Here is a 12,613-nt window from a genome sequence, read left to right on the forward strand (position 1 = left end):
ACAAACTGCATTTGCAAAACATCACGTACACTTTCTCATCGAATTATGCAGGCCACGTAATTGGTATCACCTCTTTATTATTTCATGCAGAATTATTTCTGTAGTGAGAAAATGCAAATACGTGTGGTGGGAGAGGAGGCACCGTAATGCACTTTTAATGTAACTTTACTTTCTTTTTTGTCTCTTCAGCCAGTGGAGGTTCCCGCCATGTTGTCAGGGCTGAGGCAGCAGAGGATGCTGATGGTGCAGACCATTTCCCAGTACAAGTTTGTCTACCAGGTCCTCATCCAGTTCCTCAAGAACTCCCGCCTCATCTGAGCCTGGGATCTTGACTTTTGACCTTACATGACGTTGGCACCAGATAACGGTACTTCAAGTTAGCACGAGGACTGTAAAGCAGATACATTATAACTGATAGCTGGTTGGAAGCAGATGCAGAGATTCATGTTGAGTTTTCTAAGTGGCAGTTTATGGAAATTCTAGTGGATTTTCATACAAACTCACCTCAAGGGAGGAAAGGAGTCGTGTGGGCCTGTATAGAAATTGACCATTTCTACTAATCATGTTGTTCTTTTTCCTCCCCCTTGGGTTTTACTCCTGGTCCATGTGTGAAGAATGCATTTTCTTCATGCTGGTCAGGTGAATAAGCAGCTTATGTTACCTGCAGGTGTGAATGTGTTTGTCTGTCCCCGCGTGTTCTTGAGATTCCTTAAGAAAATACCTTGAGAAATCAAAATCTTGAGTTTGGATAGATCGCCTGCCTGCTACATTTCTCATTCATTATTTAGCCGTTACTAGAAATGGCACTATGCTGCATGAACAGTAGGTGGCAGCAGTATTATTATTATTTTCTGTACTCTGAAAGAGTTTGCCAAACAAAAGTATTCTTTAAAAATCACTGTTCTAAAATGTTCCTTTATTTTTAACAGAGTATTGATTAATACAGCAGATATTTACTTCAACATTTTAACAAATGTTTTTATTTATTTCTATCAAGATTGTGGCCACCTTTGCCTTTTTTTTTTTTCAACTTTTGAACTTGTCTTAATTTTTCTGTACGTTTCAAAAAGCCTTCCTTGTCATTGTCAAAAAGAATGGCTCCCATTTTGGGAAAATAGGACTCAAAGAGACACAAATTACATTTGTCTCATCACATTTCTTGTCTAAAAGCATTTCAAAAGTCTAAAAATTGTTTGTCCAATTAATTTGAGATAATCAATGAATATCATTTCAGTGTTTATTTTACATACGCAGTGTCCTTATACAGCAAATACTGTATATACTGTATCATTGTGCCTTATTGAAGCGTGACACAAGGAGAAGCCGCCTGTCCTTGTTGAAGGATGGGTGTGATAAACTAAATTCCCCTTTTTCTTTCCTGCAAAGATTAAATCTATATCAGTATTTAATAGTTTATGTTTTGTTATAAGAACAACTTTAACATTTCATATCATTTACCTAACTCTCAGGTAAGAATTTGGCAGTAGGATAATGCTGATGTCTTGGTTTATTTTTGAAGGATAATAGTGACATAACTGACTTTGCCAAAAAAAAAAAAAAAACAGGCAGTCATTTCTAATAATCTGATCCGAACCCAATAGATGAACATGTTCCTGGTAAATTACATCCTGAAGAATTTCATTTTACATGTTACATTAGATATACTTTTTTATTTTTCTGAATCGTAATGAAAAAGCCAGTCATGTCCAAAGTAACTTTGTACATAATGGGCATGCAAGAGAAGATTTTTACAAATGTTTTATATAGTTTTCTTTCTTTTTTTTTTCTTTTTTTTGACTTGGTACCCTAAAAATACCGCAACATAATAAACTATGCATGCGTTTTTATATTTCAATGTATATATTCTCAAGTAAGTATAAGCTGTATGCTCTCTTGACATATAAGTGTTTTGTTGCACTTCTGTTCTCTTTGTGACAGTATTTTCTCACACGGCATTCCACTCTTTGTTTATATTTAATTTTTCCCCTTCATTTTATTTTTTTTGGCAAAACTCCCAAATACCTTTCAAAGTATGTGTACATATGTTTTGTACATGCGTTTTCAGTGCATCAAGTCTTTTGTTTTTCTCTCCCCAGACATGTATGAAGCTGTCGTACTTGCTTATTATGCAATAAAGCCTTATTTTCTTTAAGACTGTGGCCACAAATTTATTTATTTGGAATTTTCATTTAGCTTGGTAACACTGTACATGTGTTGGAGAGTGTCTCTCACAAAGTCCCGGAGACATTAATCACAGCAGAACACTCATGCAAGATGTTAAAGCAAAACACAGTCCTCCCTCCATTGTGACTCAGACACATTCTGCAGTATTAATAAGCCCCTTGTGGCGAGGCGGCTTTCCTGATTGGTTGACGGGCATTTTGTTGCATTGACCTCCTACACACATATGTAAACAACTTGACTGATGGATGTCCAGCTGATGTCGGTCACAAGCCAAAACAAATATGAAATCATTATCAAACACATTATGGTAGATGAGTTAAAAAGCAGCTTTACTCTATAACTGATTATCAAATACATGTGTTGTACAAAAGTATCCCGCATTCAACAAACTAACAGGTTATTGCATACACAACACTGATGTAAAAAGTTCCAAAAATATTTTATTTTCCATAAAAACACCTTCCATAAAATACCTTCAGTTCTGTAAAGCCTCAATCAAAGGAGTGTATGCAGTCCTCAGGGATCATCCGTTTTATGTCATTTCTTTCCTTTCTCTTTATTTTTTCTTTATCTCTTTGCGCAACTCTGTCAAGTACAAGTGATTCTTCCCATGAGCCACCTCCATTATGGCCATTGCCTGTGAAAACAAATATAATGTTACAACATTTTCCAGCATGCAAGTATGTACATGATTTCTAGGTCTGGGTTTATTAAACTTTTTTTGGTAACAACTGAAATGTGTCTGTAGTATTGCTCGGTCCAGTGCATGGTCAAACTTGTATTCATTACGTATTAGATAGTTTCCATTAAAGTTATTGAATGGCTCCTTGTGTTTAGACAACAGAGACTTTTTTGTTCAATGTAAGCATCTTAATATACCTCTAAGAAATGTACTGTAAGAGTTTGCTGTTGTTCACTTGGTTAAAAATACACTGAAGCTGCTGTGTTTCAGTATGAGAGCCTGATGTAAAAGCTCAGCAGGTCATGTTACCTTCTTGAGAGTGCTGATGCCCGCTGAGTGCTTCTCTAGCCCCATGTACAGCCTGCCCAACTTCAGGTACATGGAGGACACATTCAAAGAGTAGGGTGGATACAGCTTGCTACAATGGAAAGAGAATTACCCATTTTAGAAACTAATAAAAACAATACATGAAAAACCTACTCATTTGTGCTGCTACGATCTATAGTTTCTGATCTTGATCAAGAGTATAACATGATTTTGAGGTCTTGGTACCTGTAAGGTTTGATAATCTTCTCGCCATAACTGATGGCTCCCTCTGGGTCCTCCATGTAGAGACAAATCCCCATGGCCTGGTACATCATGTGGAGCATGTAGATGTTGGAGTCGTCAAAGACAGCTCCCATATGATCCAGGCTCTGTTCACACATCTCCAGCAACTCACTAGGGGGTGCCACAGAGTCAAGGCTGCATCACTACAAGTGACTGGAATGTCACTCTGATCATATAATCAGATGTTTTTAGAGAATCTGGAAAAGTACTTAGTCTGAAATGAGTAAGTTAGTTCTGTTGTTCCAGAATCAAAAATCACAACTTTGCATTGTGCAACACAGGAGAGAGTGTTATTTATTGACATTAAAGGATATTTTTTATATTTTTATGGGCCCGGAACTCTCTGATGGTTTTCCTGGCATAGCGCACCATGTTGTTGATGACCTCTGGCTCGAAGGGGTCACTCTGCTTACGCACTTTCAACTTTGCCTTATCCTGAAAGGTGGAGACAGGACACACAAGCATGATAGCCAATTAAACCATAAAGTGCAGTTTCTTACTTTATATATGAATTACAATGGCAGTAGAATGACCAAGCAGCAACTTTTGTGGCTGCGAAGTAAAACCAAAGCCCAAATGCCAAAAACTACGGTCCCCTGAACAATCACATGAGGCTGGCTACAAAAAGAGTCTAAATATTAAAATGCCCAACTGCACAGCAGAAAAAAACATGTTTACAGCCTGGTACAAAAACACTTTTGGTCTCTATAACTACTACTACTTCTTTTTTTACGCGCCTGTTAAAAATTATATTAAGCCTTAAAAGTATGCATAATTAAGAGCGTGGGCATTTTGACTGACAGGTGGGTGGCATCACAGGTGGCTTGTTTGAGCAACCAGGCTTCATTAAGCCCACCTCAGCTCCACCCATGATCCATGTCTTTGCCCATTTTTTGGATTAGTGTAGAGGCAGATGCAGGAAAGCCAAGGTGGTGAATATCAGAACCACCACACTCTGACCAGCTCCTCAGAAACCAACAGGTGTTGTCATGGATACTACGTCCACGTATGACTTATGTGACATACAGTGTTTCACAAAAATGATCCCTGCTGGTGTTTAATTAATCCACTTCATTTCATTAATTTGCTCTTTTTTTAGCTCAGTTTTCTTACGGTGTCTTACCATGGACCTGCTTTTACATTCCTGGCACTCACAGGTGAAGTAATAGGACTCTCTCAGCCTGTTGTTGCGGTCGTCTGTTGGATAGAGGAGGTCTATGTAGCTGATTAGCACCTGGAGGTGGAAATAACATACAGCACATGACAATCCTAAAAATGTGCACCCGCCATCCTTTTTCCTTTTCTTTGAATGCCTCAACTGGCTTGCCAGAGAGCTCCTAAACTGCAGGTCAGGTCGTTCTAAAAATAGCCCCAACAGCCTCTTTAATCAGCTGCTGCATCCCTTTAACCACAGACACTCTTCTTCAACAGCGCTGCCTTGACACACTGACAAGTAAACTGTGACCGGGCCTGCTTTTCTTATGCCAAAGCCTTCACACTTTACACACTTTAATCTCACGATGTCTCAAGGGTTATTCCATTTTCAAGACACCTTGATTTTTACTTTATTATATTTTGTAAGGATAAAACAATTCTTGGCTTAAAAAAAAAAAAACAAGCTGATCAATTCCTATATGTTATGTTTTTGTTTATGTGTAACATGTCATATCATTTACAGGTCTTTACTACTGTAACTCTTCCTTTGGTTTCGGTGCAGATTGATCCATCAAAGTGAACTCACAGATGGACAAATGCTTCACACACTCTGCCCTCTCGTAATAAACATGGCTGCCTTCTCACCTCACACAACCACACACACACACGCACACGCACACACGCACACACACACACACACACACACACACACACACACACACACAGGAAAAAAAAGAAAACTGAACAGGACCCCAACCCCCTCTAATGGCAGCTGTCGCATTTCCTCACTTCATCTCCAGGCTTCATGTCCTTCACTGCACGAATGTCTGCTGACGTCCCGTCATATGTGACTATAACGCTGGGAAGACAGCTGTGGTTTATCAGTGCCACACTGTGGAGAGATAAACAGAAAGGAAAAGAAAACAGATGAGAATAAATAAAGCTCTCTACTTTCTTGGAACGGGTGAAGCGGGAACAAAAGAGCCACCTTATTATTGCTCATACTGTAGCAATGACATAACAGTGACATAAACCCTTTATTTTAGGAGGTATCAGCACTGTGCTACAACTGTGCATACACAGAGGTCTTGAGTGTCCCTGAAATATGTTAGTGACCTTGCTATTACCTGGGTGGCAGCCTGGAAATAGCTAAAAAAGGAGCTGAGAGGGCAAATTCACCTTCACACAATCAGCCAACTTAACAGCCTCAGCCACAGCAGGGAGAGGATTTTACCACCAAATGACCAACTGGAGAAGGAAAGTTGCCTTGCTAGGAAAATGTCTGGCCTCTTTGGATATCTGTTACATGCTGCTCTGAATACTAACCTTTAAAACATAAACAAATACTGCTGATTGTAGCATTCAGCATGGCATGCCCGTGCGGTTGGTTATGTCTTTGTTTGTTACTGTGTACTGCATTATATACTCTACCTTTACATGTGTACAGAATGAAAATGAGATTGTAGGTATGCATGTGAGTTTTCCTTCTTACTCTGGGTAGATTGCAGTACCAATGTGGGACAGTTCATCATCCTCTATAGTGAAACCATTACAGGCAACCTGTTGAATAAAAGACAAAGACATAAATGTCTTGATAAAAACAGCAATAATCTATACGTAGTCATTTTCTGTGTGTGTGTGTGTACCTGGGAGAACAGTGTGAGCAGGTCTTTATGGTCGGGTATTTCCAAATGTTTGGAGTAAAAACGATGCAGTCCGGCAACATCAACCTCAGTCATCTCCCTTTTCTCATTATCTACATCTTCCACGTCTGTTATAGGAAGAAGGAAAAATGCATCTGATTGATAAAGTGTGTATTTCATAATCTGTATTTAGCCAGGGCAGCATGCAAACTCTTGTGTGTCTGGTGTTTATTTTAAGCTATGATTTATGATATCGTTTAATATATAACTAGAGGGACACTGTGTCAAGGCTGTGTCTCAGCTTTTTCACAACTATCTCTCTACCTGCTTCTTATTAATCATTTCCTCTTTAAGTTAAACCGACCAAATTTTGCGGCAATTTCCATCAGTCAATCATGTTGCAACAAAGGGAAGTCCACTAAGCTGTTATTGCAGAGCAACCCTTCTTCACCCCATTCACCGCCTGTTCATCATATCCAGTGCTCAGGTTACGCTCATGAGAAGTCCACTCTCCGTCACACTCTCAGATCTTTAGCGTTCTCTTCATTCACCATCACTCTCAGGGGGGTCTCCTGTACTAATTACAGCTTCACCAACTCTTCTAAACATGATAATGTTACGATGAGACTTTCACATTTCTCATGTTTATTATGCAAATAGATCATAATGACCATTCAAAATGCTTTCTGTGGCCTAAAAAACTAAAAAAGAAAAGTTGTGTTCTACAGTGTTTTTGGGACAAGACTGTCAGTATGTGTAGGTACAATTGTTTCTGTCTAATGATTTCTATTATCAAGAGAGTGTATTTTTCCAACTGATTTTGAACTTAACTCTTCATATAATTCTCTTAAACAACAACACAATTAACGCAATCTGATACAACTGAACGTTTAGTGACACTGATATGTTAGTCTAAAGTGCTCCTGCTTCCCATTGAAGTTGTTACACTTGTTAAGTTGTCTAATGGCCATATGGCCAACATCTATAGGATATATATAGGTGTGTTTCTCTTCGTCTAATCTGAATGAGTTGTGCTTTTTTAAGAGGGATATCTCTAGACACTTAGGACTGAAGTACAGACTCTATAGAGTCTATATATGAACAGACATTGTCCAGGAGTTATAAGGGTTATCTCTAAAGAGCAATCAATGTCACACAAAAATCATGTGTGTTGTTTCACACAAGTGTTAAATGAGCGAATACTCACGCGATTGCACGTCACCTATGAGCAAGATCTTCTCTGAAACACATCTTTCTTTCTGTGTTTTCTGTGGAAAACAAGCATAATGAACAAAAATGACCTCAATGAACTGCAGCATGTGCCAGACAACACTCCAAAAAGGACACTGTGTCTTTTATTAACTGTCCAACCTTCTTGGCGAGGATCCGGGCCACCAGGCGGGACATCTCTGATGGGCACCAGTTCTCTCCAAATGCAGTCATTGCAGAGCACTCCAGCTTGTGCATGGCCCAGTCCGCTTTCTCCACACACACACACACACACACACACACACACACACACACACACACACACACACACACACACACAAATATTATAGTAGCTTGCAAAAGAGCAACCCTGTTGTTTAAAGTCGATTCATCTATTTAGGTCCCACCACAACAAAAGGCCTAACAGTTAGCATGTATGGCCCCTGAGTTACACTATCAGCTGAAGCATTACGCAGCATGGTGGAATGTGACTTCACACTGTGTTAATGCAATGTTACCCATTTACCCCTCCGTATGCAAACTGACCCATTCATTGACTCTGTATTCCTCTCTGATTATTATTATAATCAAGTCAGGGCAGGTTTATCACACATATTGCTTTACTGTATATATCTCATCATGTACATACTTTACTATGCCATGTTATACAGACATATGCAGGTACATAACATACATGTCATATACATCCTGAACTACACTCTCAACTGCGGCAACAGCAGAAATTCCTATCCACTATGCTGCAGTTATTCAACCCAGATATAATGAAAATAACTCCCATTAAAATGCATTTAAAGTGACACTTTAAAAACTAAAAAGATAGTCCATTATCTCACACCACATCCCTATACAGTAACCACTTATACAGGAATCATTACAGAGTAACTGTGTCCCCAAACTGTTTCCTACCTGGCATTTCACGTTGCAGTAGAAGGCTTTCTTGCACTTCCCACATTTTGCCAAGCCTTCTTTCCTATAAATGACAAAAAATCAGGGGTCTCTTAGCTTTTAGTATAGTTACTGAAAGAGCCTCACACATCTGTGTATGATGCACTTTCCCAGACACACAAACAAACAGACATCAGAGCTCAGAGGATAGTGGAATCCCTTATTATATGTCTAGTGGAGTATCTAGTTGTACGTGAGTATCTAGCTGCATCAGTATGTGAAGAAACAGCAGTGGCTAGTGGCCTGTTGTAACTGATAGGAACGAAGGGCTTTAAAATATTCTGTGGTATTAATAGAGATGACCTTGTTGACAGACCAGCTGTCTCTCTACAACACTGAAAAGTAGCCCCACTCACATTTTTTGAAGACACTTACAATTGGTAGTGATGCCATGTACAACGAGCTCAAGGCGAATATGACAGGCTGAAGCTGGGAACACACAGCCTGATGTAAAGTACAGGTGTAACCCTCAGTTTCACCATGATGACTGATTTTTACAGTCATACAGAGTCTGCACTCTACTCTGCACATACAGTGGCCAATTAAAGTGAGTTAAAGTGAGCTATGTCAAACATATTCTATGATCCAATGATGTCTGTCTTGTCTGTAAAAGTCTTCTTGGCTCCCAGCTCCCTCTACACTTGGCAAGGAGCAATGTCCGATATTAATAAAGTCAAGGTCTATTTATGTGAGACTAAGATTACATTTAAGGTAGGTTAGCATGGATTGCTTCAGGATAAAAAGGAGGTCACAACTAGTTTGGATTGGGGGAAGAACATCATCTAAGATTTCCAAAATAAATAAAAAAAACCCACTAACTTCACAATATTGTGAAGTCACAAGCTGATTGACTTTGTGGATGATAAAGAATGCATGTTGGAAAACATGATTTATGATTAAACTATTGATGCTGCTGTGTCAAAAGAACAATATGCACTTATATTTATGATTACCTTACTCGGTGATTATGATCAAATGGTATGTGTCTGTGCAGTAGATGATACATTATACATTAAAACACTGTAATATTTAATGGCATATTTTACGGTCTTTTACTGATGTGGTTTGGCAGTTTTTCACCGTAAAATCTACAGACCTTTTAAAATATGGAATAAAACACCAAACATGAAATCAATAATACTCATATCTAATATAATATAATATTAGAATATTATTATTTTTACCCACAGTGTGATATTATAAGGTGTCGAACGATTAATGGTATTTTTTAACAGTTCAGAGAAGTTGCTGCATAACAGAAGTTACCTGGCTAACTGACTAATCCTGCTTGTTGCAAGACCCCCACCTGGACTCTCTGGTTCCTGAAAGGTCTGAACTGATGGACATTGTAAATCAAAGTTGACATTAACTGCACGTTCCCATGGATCGTGGAGTATTATGTATGACCTGTGGACAAATGGGCACTTCTTCCAGTGTGAAGTAATTGGTGGCTTGCAAAGCTATGCTTCGAAAGTACACTGAGAACATATTGTTCAGCATTCATGTGTGGGACAAAGATGGTATGTGGAACAGGACATGCAGAAATCACCATTCAGGAAGATGAGCCACAAAACCAAAATAGATTTTATGAAGTGGCATTTATATGACAAATTGATGGTATGTGGTGGTCAAGACTGATCAGTAAAGAGCTGATTAGGTAAAGAGATTACCATCTTATTTCTTATATTGTATATAGATCTAATATTGGATCTTATCCAGATCCAATAAGAAATAAATCATATGAAATGAGGTCAGACACATCATGTCAGACATCATCACACAGATTATTACACAGGCTTAAGTGCTCAAAGGAGATTATTTATTAACTGTATCATGTATCACATAGCCAGTCACTTGCCTGGTAAAGCAGCACTCACAGAAGCAGCCTCTCTCCTTCACTGTCAGTACATAAGAGTAAGCCGGGCAGGAAAACAGCAGCTCCCCAACTTTAAAGGGTTTGGTAACGCGGAGACCTCGTCCTTTTCCCGGACTGTCAAACCTCTCAACTCCCTTGATGCTTTCGGTCATCGTGCCTCCTTTTTCCAAAAATGACTGACGAGGACAAGGGAGAGAAGAGAAGTGGGATGTGGCACCCCGGCTTTAACCTTTGGGGCGTCACCCTCACCCTGCCCTAATAATAGTTCACGGTGGCAGCCAAAACACGGTGCGAGCCCATACACACATAAAATAAACATTATAAAGATTTTTTTTATTGTATTGGACGAACTTTAATAACTAATTTAAATCCTTTTAGGGTGATTTTATTAAATATTAAATAACATAACTGTTGTGGCGGTTGGTTGGTTGGTTGGAGGCTCTAAAGGTGGCTCGTGTTTCCATGGCAACAAAACTAGGACGTCTCAAAAGTGCAGTGGCGACTCTGTAACTGTGCAAAATACCTCGCGTTATCACTGTAACTCAAACATTATTTTTTAATTTTTTATTATTATTTTTTTAATTGTTTTACTTTTGTCACGTGAGTAGCAATTCTTATTTGTTGTCTTCTCAAACACAGGTTGAGTTTCCTTAACTGCGCCGCTAGCGGCTGGTGAAAGTTAGCAACTTCATGTGGTCAGAAAGTCAACAAACAAACAAAAAGTATTATCAGACAGTTGAATGCCACTGCGAGACAGTGAACACGTGGATGGAAAATAAACCCTTCAGTGAACTGTGAGGCCGGTCATAGTCTGGTTTTCACAGCAAAACAATTGTAGTTTACCGTGTTGCTGTTGCTAAGGACTTCAGCTACGTCTTAGCTAGCTGGCAGTGATGGAGAGACAACCACAGCAACAAGTGCAGTTCACCACCACGTCACCCACTGAAAGGAGCTGCGAATAATGTGAGTCAGATAAAAACACCTGCTTTCTACCTACTGCTACATCTGTATGTCTCTGACTGTGTGTGTATTTAACTATATTTTGTGCAAAGTTAGTTGTTATATGTCTTTTTTTAAATAGACAGCTGTAGGGGGCTTTGAGTAATTTCCCCAATTTTGCATTGGTGTTCAGTCACCTGCTGTTGATGTTTTTGTAAATGAGCCTGTGGAGATCTGACAGTTGCTTGTGAGAGCTTTATCTGTGCTGTGTATTGAGTCATTATACTGTAGGTAATAGAGGTTATTTGTATGCCAATAAGAAAAGTGTGCAAGGCATATGGTTGTTATGCTTTGATACCTTTGGATGTGAACAAAGGCTTTTTAATCTGTGTGTTGTCTTCTGTGTCTGTTTCAAGTTGATAAATGACTCACGCACTGTTGTATATTTATGATGAGTACATTGCTTCTTTTCTGAGGTTATTGTTGAATTTCAGCACACTTGAAGAATACTACAAATCTGACTTTGGTCACTTTATCAAACAAAATGAAAAGATTTTTGCACAGATTTGACTTTGAGGGTGCTTTTTTCATTTTGTTTGATAGCTCCAGCGCCTCTACTAAGTCTGATCCTGGGTCAGCTGTGTGTTTTTTTTTCTCTGTTTTTAGTACCACATGGTGCGACTTAATTGTATCTCTGTGCTTTCTGAAGCACTCCACTTCTTTTAAGAGTTAATTCAAATTGCCACTCTCCAAGAAAGGCCCCAGTCTGGCCCCTGTGATTTAAATAGTTCAGAACCGCTGCTGTATGGACATGACAGACTTTAGATGTGCTATTTCACAGGAAATGTAACTTTATATCATGATATTGATATATATCATGATTGTGATATTGTCTGGAAAATCTTTGGTTAATGTAATGGATTAAATACCCGACAAATCACAGCGTTTCATCACATTGATGATGATTTTTGAGGCTATTAAAAATTCAATATAATCCAGATATATAGACATGGATATTTTTTATGCGCAGCTTGTGTCAAAAACCAACCAACAAAAAACCATAAACATACATGGCATAGCATGAATAGCACACAGTTCATCTCCATAGTGATGGTACTTTTTTTTTTTTTTTTTTACTGCAGTTCAATAAGGCCACCTGGTGGTGAAGGCCAAGAATTTCTTGCCTGCTGTATTGTACAATTTCACCTTCGTGTTGAGGCAGCTGTGTGTTCGTAGATACGTTCAATAAATACATTCATAAAGTTGAATATTAAACTGTAACAACTGGCCTTGATTGCATTATGCATTATATACTTAAATCATCATGGAAAACAGAGCAAGCCAGATTAA

The 12,613-nt window shown here is 38.7% G+C and overlaps 2 protein-coding genes and 1 long non-coding RNA gene across 5 annotated transcripts in view; 2 read left to right on the forward strand and 1 right to left on the reverse strand.

Annotated features, from left to right (window-relative positions):
* Positions 1-1,562, forward strand: part of LOC104922013 (protein tyrosine phosphatase non-receptor type 14) — a 36,597-nt gene extending 35,035 nt beyond the window's left edge. The window contains exon 20 of the mRNA XM_027284172.1: positions 190-1,562. Within this exon, the coding sequence (XP_027139973.1) occupies positions 190-318 (129 nt within the window). The 3' untranslated portion in view covers positions 319-1,562. The remainder of the gene's footprint in view (positions 1-189) is intronic.
* smyd2b (SET and MYND domain containing 2b) lies at positions 1,369-10,583 on the reverse strand. The gene is made up of 12 exons (XM_027284173.1): positions 10,307-10,583; positions 8,410-8,473; positions 7,645-7,755; positions 7,481-7,541; positions 6,277-6,401; positions 6,123-6,190; positions 5,420-5,522; positions 4,599-4,709; positions 3,790-3,910; positions 3,419-3,593; positions 3,176-3,284; positions 1,369-2,821 (listed from the first exon to the last, which is right to left on the reverse strand). Exons 1-12 carry the CDS (start codon positions 10,474-10,476, stop codon positions 2,741-2,743), a joined length of 1,299 nt encoding a protein of 432 aa, XP_027139974.1. The 5' UTR covers positions 10,477-10,583; the 3' UTR covers positions 1,369-2,740.
* A 230-nt stretch (positions 10,584-10,813) lies between these two features.
* The window catches only part of LOC113746846 (uncharacterized), a 31,283-nt gene continuing 29,483 nt past the window's right edge, over positions 10,814-12,613 (forward strand). For all 3 annotated transcript variants that reach the window (XR_003463172.1, XR_003463173.1, XR_003463174.1), the window contains exon 1: positions 10,814-11,287. This is a non-coding gene — a long non-coding RNA (uncharacterized LOC113746846). The remainder of the gene's footprint in view (positions 11,288-12,613) is intronic.

This window comes from Larimichthys crocea, chromosome XI, assembly GCF_000972845.2.
Source record: "Larimichthys crocea isolate SSNF chromosome XI, L_crocea_2.0, whole genome shotgun sequence".
Classification (NCBI taxonomy): Eukaryota; Metazoa; Chordata; class Actinopteri; family Sciaenidae; genus Larimichthys; species Larimichthys crocea.